This window comes from Labeo rohita, unplaced genomic scaffold, assembly GCF_022985175.1.
Source record: "Labeo rohita strain BAU-BD-2019 unplaced genomic scaffold, IGBB_LRoh.1.0 scaffold_61, whole genome shotgun sequence".
Lineage (NCBI taxonomy): Eukaryota > Metazoa > Chordata > Actinopteri > Cypriniformes > Cyprinidae > Labeo > Labeo rohita.
In genome coordinates this window covers 70,134-84,669 of record NW_026129535.1, presented here as the reverse complement: position 1 = coordinate 84,669, position 14,536 = coordinate 70,134, and the positions used below count along the sequence as shown (strand labels likewise).

The window sequence follows — 14,536 nt, the reverse complement described above, 5'->3', positions numbered from 1 at the left end:
CCTGTAGCTACATTATTGTTTGTTACTTTCTTGGTTAAGTGCACTGTAAATACGTGTACTGTAAAATAAACTGCATCCCTTGTTCTTAATCACGAATTTAATAATGTTTTTTCAAGTAAATGTATCTTGATTTAAGAACCCTTAGACATTTGCACTGGCAAACAAGACAAAAAAAATACAGAGGACTAACGCTTTTTTATATTACTTTTTTTTATTTATTTTGAAAGATTAATTAAAAAGTAATGGAGATCTACTCCATTACTCATTCATGTACTCATTCATTCCTCTCGTTTTTCCAATGATTTGTGTTTCCGTGTGGCCCTCCACATTTTCTTATGGGAGGCTGAAACACCACCTGATTCTGTTGTGTTAAATTGGACTCTATTTAGTTTCATTTAACCATGGTTTATTTTTGTCAAAATCCTTGCTTGATATTCACAATATAAATTTCCATAGTTCTAAGCAAAGGTTGAGCTATGATTCTGATTCAGTAACCTGTGTAAGGTTTTAGCAAAACATTTTTGTTCTCTGTTTATAAGTCAAATGTTCAGCATGTTTAAATAGAAAATAATGTACCTTAGTGTATATAGCCAGATATGTGCTTTAATATGCTATTTTCCAATTGTTAGTGTAAATGAGTTGATGAGAAAATTTGTGCTGCATTACCTGTAGACATAGTAGTCTAATAAAAGTCTCTTCTCTTTTCTCTGTGTAAAACTAAGTGACAAATTACCACAATAGAAATTCTGTGATTTTACTATATAGAAAGTGCTTCAACATTACTACTTGTGAATGCTAGACTTAAGCCTGCAAGGGATGAATTTTAAATACACATAATATCCAACATTTGCATGTTTTTTTAATTACACATTTTTTTCTCAAAATCTAGGAAGAGAAATAAAGTATATTATTTAAAAGAGAAAATTTAAAAACAGTTTTTATTACCTCAATTATTTCTGCCAATTCTCTAAACCAGAAGAATGAATGTGTCGTGTCCAGCTTAATAAGGGGAATGTTTTTTTTTTGCAAGTGTAAATGTACAGCAGATGTGTTGTCATAGTGATGAGAAAGCAGCTCTTGCCCCAAAGAGTTGGCCCATCTGTTTTCTGTTTGAAGTGGACAGACACATTGAGAGACAGGAAAAGACCCTGTCACAGGCAGAGGTGTGACCATAAAAAGAAAAGGAGTGACAGATAAAGCTGAAACAATGTGGGAAAAGGACCAAAAAGGTAAAGATTTGTGTGTGACTTCAGAGAAACAACATAATTTAATTTGCGGATAAATGATTTGGCATATGGGTTGTGCTGTAATGCTGTTGTGATGGATACAAATAGAATGAATGTTTACAGTAATAATATTACAGTTTTTCTTGATAGCTAAAACACTACAACCAATCTTTTGAACTAAAATTTCAAAACCATAATGCCATTTTTCAAAAAGCACACCCATTTCACCCAAATGTAAACACTGTTCCCCAGCTTTAACACATGAGTCAGATTTGGTGAACTGTTACTGCAAAACTCTACACAAAAATCCCTACATTTCTCAGTGCTTACACTATGTGGTAATTTAGAAAGCACTAGCATTCAATATTGTTCACTCAAGTCTGCAAAGTTGGAGCTCATTTAGCACACAATTACCCAAGTGGAAACACTAGGAGTCAAAAATTATCACACACCAATCAGAACCTTCGATGTAGATAAAAGGGCCAATGAAATTCTCGAAACTACTTGTTCAACCTCCACATCATCTAGTCACTTGTGCACATCATAAAATGTTTCAAATTTTTTTGAACAAGTTGCGTTTGCTTTGGTACGTTCATGCAACTGATTATGCAACTGATTTGTCTGCAGTTTCCTACATTATCAGTTCCTATTGTCATGTTGCTCAAAATGTATTACATGTATATAGTTCTCTGTGCTATAGTCTTACCCCTCAAAACATCAAGTCATTAGCTCATCATATGTCTTTACAGTAAATGCAAAATTTTTGATCTAGTTGTCATAAACTGTCAAGCATATTCTACACATTTCTATTAGACTTTTTGTAAATTTGCCATGAATTGCTCAAGTGAATATTGACTTTCACTAATGTAGAGACTGCAGATCAACCAATGATAAAGCAGTTCTCTGAAATAGCTCAAAGGTACATCTCAACATCTCATGAGCCTTCAATTGGAAAGCATTTACAGACAGAGGACAACACAAGAGTTACAAATTCTGACAGTGTCTAATTTATATATATTATATATATATTATTTCTAATTTATATTTCTGCCTTTGCCCATATTTCTTTTTCTTTTCTATTTCACAATGACTTTGTAATGTATTTTCTTTTTTATTTTCTTTCTTTTTTTTTTTTTTAGTCAGACCACTAGTAAAAGTGTAACTGTGAATCCTGTCCGGTCTTTTTCAATCAATATCCTGCATACAGTAATAATTTCGAAGAGGAAGAGCAGGAGGTGAAAGAGGAAGAGGAGGAGAAGGAGGACGACGACGACAACAACAACAACATGGAAGAGAAATAGGAAGGGCAAGGGCAAGAAAACAAGCAGTCTTATATATTTTAGTTGATGCATGCCAGGGTTGGATCAGGCATGCTAGAGGATTTTACTCCCATTGCCTGTCCAGGGCAAATTTAGTCTGTGATGTTGAGGAGGTTCTTTGGCCTGTGCCAGACCAAAGACAGGATGCTGGGGCACAATAATTATTTTTGTTGTTGTTTGCTGTTTTGTGCTGTACTCTACAGTACAATCAATTTTGGATTAAAACACTTGCAAATGCATTCATTTGCAACACTTATTACCAGTTTTCATAGTATTGTTTTGAATTGATCCCATCAGTGTGTAAAACTGTGTTGTACTGTGTGTGTTTTTGAGGATTTGTGTGTCATGTCTGAGAACAAAGTTTTTTTTGTGTGATTTAATTGATCTCTTTTTTTTTTATCTTTTCCAATGCACTTTTTTTTCTTTCTAGTGTACTAGCACTTACTGTTTTCAAAAAATAAAAAATAAAATAAAATAATAATAATAATAATAATAAATAAAAAAAAAAAAAAAAAAAAAAAAAAATATATATATATATATATATAAAGAAGCAACACTGAGCTAGTCACATTTTGTTAATGCTTTTTAAAATGCATATTAGCATTTTTACTGGAAACAAAGTCTACCAAAATACTAAACATATAAAGCATTATTTCCACACGGTGGCACCAGAGATCGATTAAAAGCTAATTGATATAATAAGACATACAAATGCAAAAGATAAGCACTGTTACGTTTTACAAATCTGGGTTTTGTTTTATGATATTAAAAATCTACAAGAATGTGTATTTAATTCTACAAAAATCCCATATTTGGTATTTTAGAGTAACCTATTTTATTAGGACTAAAGTTAAGAAAGTGACATGAAGTGACATGAAGCTCAGGTCATAAACCCTGAACTACAATTCACACAGTAAGATTTCAAAAAGACCAGTTGGCTACCTACAGCAGATCTTGTAAATTTAAATATTCTCAGTAGTCAGGTGATATTCACACAAATGTCAGCTGCAGATGCTTGTCAGACAGAAAGCTATTTTTGAAGAAGTCAGTAAAAAATAATATAAGACCCCACAACCTGAGGCTGACAGAAACAAAGCCATTATACAATTACACATTCGTGTCCTTTGTCATTTAACACACTTATTCAAACACCCCATCACCCACTCAGCACTGCTCAGCAATCAATCAGAAAATACAGGTGGCGGCAAGCAAGAGCTCCTCTTCCTGTAATATAATTTGTGAATTTTTAAAATCTAGATTATTTAAAATTCATTCCTTGCAGGCTGACATCTCATATTCACCAGTAATGCTGAAGCATTTGTTCTGTCCATACAGTACTACCACATGATTTCTAATGTGATAATTTGCTTCTTAGTTTTACGTAGAGAAGAGAGAAGAGACTGTTATTAGACTATTATCTTTACAGATAATGCAGCACAGATTTCCTCATCATTTACAGTCCTAACAAATGGAAAATGCCCCTTTAACATTATATTTCCCCTTTAACTTTTCATTTTCTTCATTTTCCTGCACCAGGTTTATGAAATTGCATTCCTGGAAATTCTTCCACCTTCTGTTTTATTTACTTGCATGAGACATTGATTAAAAGTATGCTAAATGAATCAATAAATGTAGATTTTTAGATTTTCTTATGAAAGATGGTGAAAATGGTAAGGTGTTTATTACAAAGCATTGTTATTTGGTTGCTTATATATGCTCTATGATAGCATCAGATATTTGTATACTTGTAGCTTGAGCAATCCAATTTTATTTATCACATTTATAAATCAAATTTATAAGCAATTGTTTTTAGTCCATCTGTGGCCCGTTTTCTGTGTACCACATCACATCCAATTCACTTAACATCATCGCTCATGGCCCTTGTGCACTTTGAAGTCTATGTGCCTTTTTAAGATGTGTTGTCAATGCCTCAAAGTGCACACTGTGGATACGAATAATGATTTACAGGCTGCAGTGTTATTATCTGATATAGTACTGGTCTAAATGAATCTCCTGTCACATTTGAAGCTTATTTATGATCAGTTCAGTCAGTTGGTTATGTGGTGAAGCTAATTTGGTGGATTAAAGTACTAACTTACTCCTTAGTACTCCATTAATCTCAAATTTTATGACACCTTAGTGAATGTCTGTGAGTATGTGACGTTAAGTGCACAGTATGCATATTATTGTGAAGTCCATCTGTTAATGTATGTTCATAGGAAGAATACATTGCAGACACAATTATCAATTTTAATGCACTACTGCATAAACAGGCAATATATATATATATATACACACACACATATATATATATATATACATACATACATACATACATATATATATATATATATATATATATATATATATGATATATACTGATATATACACTACCGTTCAAAAGTTTGGGGTCAGTAAGACTTGTAATAGTCTTTAAAGAAGTCTCTTATGCTCATCAAGGCTGCATTTATTTGATTAAAAATATAGAAAAAAAAAAACAGTAATATTGCAAAATGTTTTTACAATATAAAATAATGTTCTTTATTTTAACATACTTTAAAATAGAATTTATTCCTTTGATGAAAAGCTGAATTTTTATCAGCTGTTACTCCAGTCTTAAGTGTCACATGATCCTTCAGAAATCATTCTAATATGCGGATTTATTATTAGAATGATCAATGTTGGATAATATCAACAGTTGTGCTGCCAAATATTTTTTGGAACCTGTGATTTTTTTTTTTCAGGATTCTCTCATGAATAACAAGTTTAAAAAGTACAGTGTTTATTCAAAATATAAATATTTTATAACAATGTAAATTATTTATTATTAACTTTTAATAAACTTTTAATTATTAACTTAATACATCCTTGGTGAGTAAAAGTATTAATTTCTTTAAAAAGAAACAATAAAAATGTACTGACCCCAAACTTTTGAACGGTAGTGTATATCATTTGACATATATATATATATATATATATTATATCAGTTGACAGCGTTCTGTGACACCGTAGATTTACTGTAGTTTCCTGGATTTATATGTTTTTGTTTTTTACTATAATGTAAATGTTCTAATACACTGCACTCTTGTTTGTACATTCACCCTTTTTGAATCCACGTTTTTTAATAGTATGTGTATGATGTATTCATTACCAAATTAAATGTACTTTTTTGTGCTCTCTGTGTGTTTGTTCCAGTCTGTTTTGATACTTATCAAATAAAACATAAAAATGAATCACAAAGTTGCAGAGCATATATGGTAACACTTTTTAGGGACCACTTTAGTTTGTAATTTCATAATCAAACTTGATTATATCAATCAATCAATCAATCAATCAATCAAATAAATAAATAAATAAATAAATACATTTCTCCACCTCAAAATCAACCAGCAAACTAAATAAATGAATAAAAAAGTGCCGGTAATAGGTTTAAAACTGAACATTGATTACATCCCTTTTATCTCTAAATTCACATTGCAGTCAGTTTTCACCAGCTGCAGACAGAAAAAACCCAGCAGTTAAACCTGCAATCAACATGTAAAGATTATTTTCAAACATTTCCTACAGTAAGCCAGAACAAGTGTTATATAAACTTTCATATCTACCACTGCACATGTATCATATATTGTACAATATTTGATTATGCTTTGTACAATAGGAATAACTATGCACTTTGCTAGGTTTCTAATTAATCCTAATTGTTTGAATTTACTGTAATCCACTGTGTGTGTGATTACTTTTTTAATATTATTAAATGGGTATTTTTTTAATACCAATGCAAATCTTGTTGTAAATGTACTGCATCATCATTATATATTTCTAATTTAATATTAATTGCATTATAATTATTCATATCCATTGGCCTTATGTCATTGTAATGCAACTGAATTAGTTATTATAAATGAGACGACTCTTCTTGTTCTCGTCTTTGTTTTTAATGAGTGAAGTCAGTTTGGCTTCGCGTTTAACCTAATAATAAAAAGGTTTACTATCAACCACAACGTGACGCTATTGAGCTACTTGTCCTTCCACTCACTTTTTATCAACCTCATGATTTTTTTGATCATGATTTATGTTCATAATACTCATATTGCACCTGTAGTTTCCATTTTTATACCTTATCGCTTTCATAATCAAATTAAATTATTGGCTAATAAATATCTCTTATCTGCATACAATCCCCCTTCAAAAGAAGAGAATACAATAAACAAAAACCAAAAATTATCAGATGAATGTCTGATACAAATGATGTATCTTACATTTGTTGATATTCATTTACATTTGATCATCCCATTAAAAATCTCTACATAAACAGTATATTAGTATAGTATAATAACAAATCACCCAGCAATAACACCCAGCAATAACAAAATTATTATTATTATTATTATTATTATTATTATTATTATTATTATAAAAATAATTAAGCATAAAATAAGAACATGAAATCTTTACATGTTGATCTTTATTGTTTATTTGGCTACTTTCACTTGGAAATACAACAACAATAGCCACGAATAACATCAACGTCATTGCATAACAAATCACGGCTGAACATTTTGTCTATTCCTCAGGCTGACACACTGATTGCGGATGCTGTCTCTTTTAAACTATTTTTAGACAGATTTATTGGCATGTGTGGATCATTTAGAGGTGGCTGCAAATTCCATTAAAGGCCGGCTTAGTTGTTTTTGCCTTATGTAAATGTAAACTTTAGTCAAGACAAAGGTGCACACACACACACACACACACACACACACACACACAAAAATACAGAAAAGCAAAGTGTGAATCCTGTGTCTTTGTTTCCCTATCGTAAAGTTTGAGTGCATCTAGATTAGGCAGATTAGGCAACCGACTATTGATTCCTGACCATTCCCTTGTTTCTCTTCTAACACAGCATAATAATCAGAATTTGTGTGTGCTTGTTTACATTGAAAATGTGACATTTAAAATCATTAGGCAAGTTTATTGTTTCCAAATCAGATTGAGAGGCCATTCAACTCAATAACGGACATTATGAAGTGGCAACATGGGACTTTAGAGTGTCACATTGATTTCCGAGGAACACATGACATATGCTTTTAAACAGCTGGAAACATGTATTGTAAACATAAGCACTAATAAGAATGTATATCCTCTAAAAATGCCAAACTATTGTTACACAGTGGGTTTCAGAACGGACGCTCTAGTTTGCATAAGCATCTTGCGCTTCTTTTGTGAATTACTGCAAACTTTACACGTAAATATTATCTGATAAACATACATTACATTATCATTTTGTTTTACAATCACTTCATTGTCATTATCAATAAACTGAAATTATTACACATCTTGGTGAATCATCTAATCCTTACCTGAAACTGTGTGCGATATGTTTTCATTAATATATATGTCAAAGCAACACGCATATAAAGTTCCAGTAACACTTAATTATAAGGTCCCATTAGTTATTGCATTAACTAACATTAAATAACCACGAGCAATACATTGTTTACAGTATTTATTTATCTACTAAATGTTGACATTAACATTAACTAAGATTTAACTGATGTAGTTAACTAATGTTAACAATTGAAACCTCGTTGTGAAGTGTTGCTGTCCTAGCAAACAAGCGTTACATGCTGAAAACATATTTTAATATAACGTAATTTATATATATATATATATTATTTTATTTGTATACACAACCCTTTGGTTCAGTGACTGTATTTTGTATGATTGTTGTGCATTGGTCCTTTTGTACTGGCAGTGAAGATGCTCGTTCTTCTGAAAAAAATTGTGCACATTCTTACGTAAAATGGTACACTTTGATTTGCAAGCATCTTCCATACTTTTGAGCTCCTCCTGAAAGTGAAGACAACACCAACCAAGAACCAAGAGGATGTAAACCTTTTTACAGTTTTTCTCAATTGCTAAAACACAATTTCTGAAACCTTGCTCCATTTTCTGAAACCATTAAATGCAAAACCTCATCTTCAAGCACTATTTACAAAACCTCTGACTCCTCTTGCAAAATGAAACTTTCGCCTAAAAACAGTTTTACCTGTGTTCAAAATCAAGCACTGCTCTCAAATCAAAAACAAAGTGATCAAAATGATATACACTATCAAGCAGTCAGTAAACAATACAACAAAAAACAGAAAACACATTGTTCAAAACATATAGTTCTCAGGGAGAAGCAAATTTTTAATCTCAATGTTTTGGGCCATACAATTTGTTCATTGTACAGTAAACAGCATACAATGCACTGTACTATAGTATACAGTACTAAAAGGGACAAAAATCAAAGGAGTAAACGTGATCAATTTGCTTCTTCTTGTCTTTGGGCTGGGTCAGGCCAGAGCACTTCGTCAACATCATAAGCAATATTGTCCCTCCTGAGGCAACGGTGGAAGAAGCCTCTTGTGTGCTGTATCCAGCCCTGACATGATTCCTCACCTATATCACCACAAGCTAAATCCATGGCTTGCAGAAGATTTACTCTGGTGTAGGGTTGTCTATCATACACTTTCCATCTCGAAGAGGAGAAAAACTCCTCAATCGGATTCAGGAAAGGCGAGTATGGAGGGAGGTACAAGTTCATAAACTGCTCATTGATGTTAAACCATTCCCTTACTGGAGCAGCTCGGTGGAAACTGACATTGTCCCACACTATCACATAGGTGGGAATGGGATTCTCATTTAGCTCCTGACCCTGATGGTCTTGAACCTGCAGCTCAAATAAAATATCTCTTAGATTGGCAATAAATCTTAGAAGGTGCTGGGTGTTATATGGCCCGAGTGTAACATGGTGATGTAGAACACCATGGTTGCTAATAGCAGCACAGATGGTGACATTGCCACCTCGTTGACCAGGGACTTCAACAATGGCCCGCTGTCCAATGATGTTTCGGCCTCTCCGTCTCCTCTTTGTTAGATTGAAGCCTGCTTCATCGACAAAGATGAAGTCATGGGGTCTGTCCAAGGATTCCAAGTCAAATATTGTCTGTGTAGAAATACAATATACTGCATTTAGAATTTTGTAAGTCATACAGAGACAGTGCTATACTGTAGAGTACAATTAAGCCTACTGTATGCACTTCTGATTCACATACATTGTATGTACTGAAGAGTAATGTCATTCACATAGTATGTGTTAGTACTGTAGAAAATCTGGATTACAGTAAATGTTTCTGAATGTACACTTACTTGCACATACTGAGCTCGCAGTTCTTTCACCCTTGGTGAGTTGCGCTCAAAGGGTACTTTGTATACTTGTTTCATTCGCATCCTGTTACGATGAGGGACACGGTCAATTGTGGAAATGCTCACACTGTTGATTCCCTGGAAGTGTGTTGTCTTGTATCACTCGTTCCTGGATTTCTCTGAGTCGTATTACATTATCTTGAAGGACCATGCCCACTATAACGGCCTCTTGCTCTTGAGTGAATAAAGCCGTCCTTCCACCTGCATGTGGCAGCCTCGCAATTCTACAAAAAGTAGATGTGCAGTTACAACAAATATTCATGCAGTACTATACATACAGTAATGAACTTTACAAATGTCTATTGAAACAGTTGCATATAGTGTAGTACAGTAAATTTGCAATTACAAAAATAGAGTAGTATACTGTACCTGTTCTCTTCTCTGAATGTCCTTACTATGGTGGACACAGAAAATCAGCTCAAATTGGGTTGCACTCTTAGTCCTGCTTCCCTCATTGTCAGTCCATGGACAAGAACATGGTCTATGACTGTTGCTCGAATTTCATCAGATATTTCCACTCTTTGTCTTCCTCTTCCTCCTCCTCTTCCTCTTTCTTGCCGCCCTCCTCCTCTTCCTCTTTCTTGCCTTCCTCCTCTTCCTCTTTCTTGCCCTCCTCCTCCTCCTCCTTCTTGCCCTCCTCCTCCTCCTCCTCCTCCTCTTCCTCTTTCTTGCCACCACCCTCCTCCTCCTCCTCCTCCTCCTCCTCCTCGCCACCACCCTCCTCCTCCTCCTCCTCCTCCTCCTCCTCCTCGCAATTGAGAAAAACTGTAAACAGGATGATTGGTGTAAACTGTTAATATTTTTATCTTGTGGGAAACACGAAAACAGCTTCTGAAGGGTAGTAGGCTACTAAATAGGTGTTATATAACACTGCATGGTGTTTATAAACAAAAGAGGGTATTCTAAGGTACACACTCAGCTGTATATTCATTCATACACAAAAGCACACACCAAGTAAAGTAAGCCTGCAGGGATGACAGACTGTGGTGGCTTGCAGCTCGGTCTGATGAATGAGCTCTTACTGCAAGCCATGTATTATCAATAGAGTTCACATAGAGGGGAAGGATATTCACCAGAGAGAGGGCGAACAGGGTGAAGAGGGAAGAAACAAGGAAGAGAAGAGAAGAGAAGAGAAGAGAAGAGAGAGAGAGAGAGAGAGAGAGAGAGAGTGAGAGAGAGAGAGAGAGAGAGAGAGAGAGAGAGAGTGAGAGAGAGAGAGAGAGAGTGAGTGTGGGTGTGTGTGAAATTAGTTGAACTGACATAGTGTTCTTGGCATTGCACCAGATACTACTGGAACCACATCTAAAATATTAGACATCTGCTGCATATGTAGAGAAAGGATTCCATTTATTATCAGTAGGCAAGGGTGTAACTTTGGTTTGAGAAGCTGAGACAGCCAATCCTACAGTGTTTCCTCTACATTCCCAGTGTCCCCACAAGATTTTGTGAGAGTGGATGCACATTGATTCCTCTAGGGCAGAGGTCTCAATTCCTGGAGGGCTGCAGCTCTGCAGAGTTTAGCTCCAACCAGGTCCAACTCACACCTGCATGGAAGTTTCTAGTAATCCTGAAAAACTTGAACAGCTGGATCAGGTGTGTTTGATTAGGGTTGGAGCTAAACTGTGTAGAGCTGTGGCCCTTCAGGAATTAAATTTGAGACCAGTGCTCAAGTGGTTCGGGGGGTATGTCCCCCATAAGGAAATGTTGTTCATTTTAAATTTAAATGCAAAAATCTGGTGCGTTTGAGAGCAGAATCAAGTGACTAGATCAAATGAAGAAATATGTGGTCTTGTAAACAATTTTGTGCTCTGAAGTAATTTATTGGTTGCATAGATGTGAATGTGATGGCAGGGCACAAGCTTTGTTATGCCCCTGCCAGTAGGTTGTCAGCAAAAATGGGATACGTTTTGGTTAAATGTGTATTAAATACATATAATTCTATTCTACCTACACTATTAATGTTTTAAACAAATTAAGGTCTCTTGTAATATGTTTTCTTTTACCTTCATCTTCTAAAATTCCATTTCTATTTTTTCCACCATTACATTAAAAACAAACAAACAAACAAACAAAAAAACAGTGTATTACTTTTTATTTAACTGGACATGCTACTTTAGCCAAATGCTACTGTCCTATTTTATCTAACACGTTAAGGTAAACTGGGATTTTATTTTTTATTTTTTATTTTATTATTATTTATTTTTTTAACTGAAAGAAACTTATTGAATAAAAAAATAGCACATGGTAAGATGTTATACAATTATATTATAGATATATTATGAAATACTGTTTAGAATAGCATCCGAATTTATCTGCTCATGCATTACTTGTTATGGATTGTATGCATCTTGAGGGTGATTTACTTTGTGCACATAATGTTGAGGTGCAGGCCATTAGACCAATGTTCAGGCAGGGGTACTGCAAAAGTAGTATAATGTCATAAACACGACTGCTTTCATTTAACCAGCTTGTTGCTATTCATTTTTTTTTTAATGTTTGTGCATGCTATGCCACATGGATCTGCTGAAATGATTACTCCTGCACTGACAGACAGGTTTGTTTGCTAGTGTCAAAGATTAAGTATTATGAAATAATAATATTATTATTAAATTCATATTATTAACTGTTTGCAGCTTTACAGTTTTTATTTCAACTGCTTACACACATTTTCAAAACTTTGCCTCTTTTTTTTCAAAACTTTACACACACATCCAAGAATTGCACACATCTCTTGCAAAATGAAGCGCTGCTTTCAAAATATCACAAACACCTCTCAAGAGCGAACATTTGTCTTACATTGCAAACACATAATATTATATTTTTGGATGTATCATATACACACAGTAATTCAAAACCTAAAGCTCTTCTTTAACATGCTCCTATGTACATTTCTGTACAAGACTGAAAGTAATTGTAACTGTAATTATCAGTCACTCCTCTCTTCCTTCTCTGCTAATGTCTCCACTGCTAAATGGACATACTATCATAACAAAATTAATAATTCAAACTCTCGCATGCTCTTTAAAACATTTTCCTCCCTTTTTTGTCGTCCTCCACCTCTTTCATCAACTCTAACAGCTGACGACTTTGCCACTTTCTTCATTAATAAAATCAAAACCATCAGCGCACTATTTTCCATACCACAATCTGCCAAGCACATCTTACCAGCAAACATACACTTGTTCACATCCTTCTCTTTGCTCTCTGAGGCTCTCTGAAGTCTCCAAACTCATCCTTTCTAATTATCCTACTACTTGTCCGCTTGATCCTATTCCATCTCATCTTCTTCAAGCTATTGAACCTACAGTTGTACCTGCACTCACTCACCTCATTAACACATTTCTTCACACAGGTGTTTTTTACCCTCTGCATTTAAACAAACTCTTATAACCCCTCTACTTAAGAAACCTACCCTTAACCCATCTCTATTAGAGAACTACAGACCGGTTTCTCGTCTTCCTTTCATTGCAAAAACACTTGAACGCGCTGTGTTCAAGTCTTTACCTTTTTCACACAGAACAACCTCCTGGACAGCAACCAGTCTGGTTTCAGAAGTGGACATTCAACTGAGACTGCCTTGCTCTCAGTTTTTGAAGCTCTAAGACTGGCTAAAGCGGATTCCAAATCTTCAATACTTATCTTGCTGGATCTGTCTGCTGCTTTTGACACAGTTAACCAACAGATCCTTCTGTCAACCCTATTGGCAAAGGGCATCTCAGGAACTGCACTCCAGTGGTTTGAGTCTTACCTCTAAGACAGGTCCTTCAAGGTATCTTGGAGAGGTGAGGTATCCAAGTTGCAACATCTAGCTACTGGGTACCTCAGAGCTCAGTTCTTGGACCACTTCTCTTCTCTGTCTACATGGCATCACTAGGTTCTGTCATTCAGAAACATGGCTTTTCTTATCACTGCTATGCTGATGACACTCAACTCTACCTCTCGTTCCATCCTGATGATCCAATGATAGCTGCTCGGATCTCAGTTTGCCTAACAGACATTTCTTGCTGGATGAAGGACCAACATCTTCAACTCAATCTTGCCAAGACAGAACTGCTTGTGGCTCCATCAGACCCATTGTTTCATCACAATTTCACCATCCAGTTAGGCACATCAACCATAACTCCTTCAAAATCAGACAGAAATCTTGGAGCTGTGATTGATGATCAGCTGACTTTCTCAGACCACATTGCTAAAACTGCCCAGTCTTGCAGATTAGCTTTACTCAACATCAGGAAGATCAGGCCCTTTCTTTTGGAACATGCTTCACAACTCCTTGTTCAAGCTCTCGTTCTGTCCAGGCTGGACTATTGCAATGCTCTTTTGGCAGGTCTTCCAGCCAGTTCGATTAAACCTTTACAATTAATCCAGACTGCAGCTGCGAGATAAATTTTTAATGAGCCGGAAAAAAACGCACGTCACACCTTGGCATTATTGTGCCATCCCAAAGAGGCATAAAATCACTTTTACGGCTTTTCAAATTAAATGTACCCTCCTGGTGGAATGACCTGCCCAGCTCAATCTGAACAGAGTCCTTACCCATGAAACACTTCATTCAAAACTTTACAATAATTTAACAAAATCCAGTTTTAGTACCGTATGATACACACATGGTTCATACAGTCAGATTCTGTTTGAACCACTTACACACTGCTGTGCTCAATGTTAAACACTTTGTAAAACATTTATACATTTATAATGATACAGTCTGGTTTTAATTTTTTTTTAGATATTGTTAAAGGGGTC

The 14,536-nt window shown here is 34.9% G+C and overlaps 1 protein-coding gene across 1 annotated transcript; it reads right to left on the bottom strand.

Annotated features, from left to right (window-relative positions):
• Positions 1–8,849: 8,849 nt before the first annotated feature.
• LOC127161285 (uncharacterized) lies at positions 8,850–10,368 on the bottom strand. The gene is made up of 3 exons (XM_051103952.1): positions 10,163–10,368; positions 9,737–10,017; positions 8,850–9,533 (listed from the first exon to the last, which is right to left on the bottom strand). The coding sequence occupies exons 2-3, from the start codon at positions 9,815–9,817 to the stop codon at positions 8,850–8,852; spliced, it is 765 nt and encodes a 254-aa protein (XP_050959909.1). The 5' UTR covers positions 9,818–10,017; positions 10,163–10,368.
• Positions 10,369–14,536: the final 4,168 nt, after the last annotated feature.

Bases quoted from the DNA above. Each gene is read 5' to 3' on its own strand.
- LOC127161285 (XM_051103952.1), bottom strand. From the start codon at position 9,817: ATGCGAATGAAACAAGTATACAAAGTACCCTTTGAGCGCAACTCACCA. The intron at 9,534-9,736 runs GTAAGTGTACAT...ATTTCTACACAG, and splicing joins TGCGAGCTCAGTATGTGCAA to ACAATATTTGACTTGGAATC.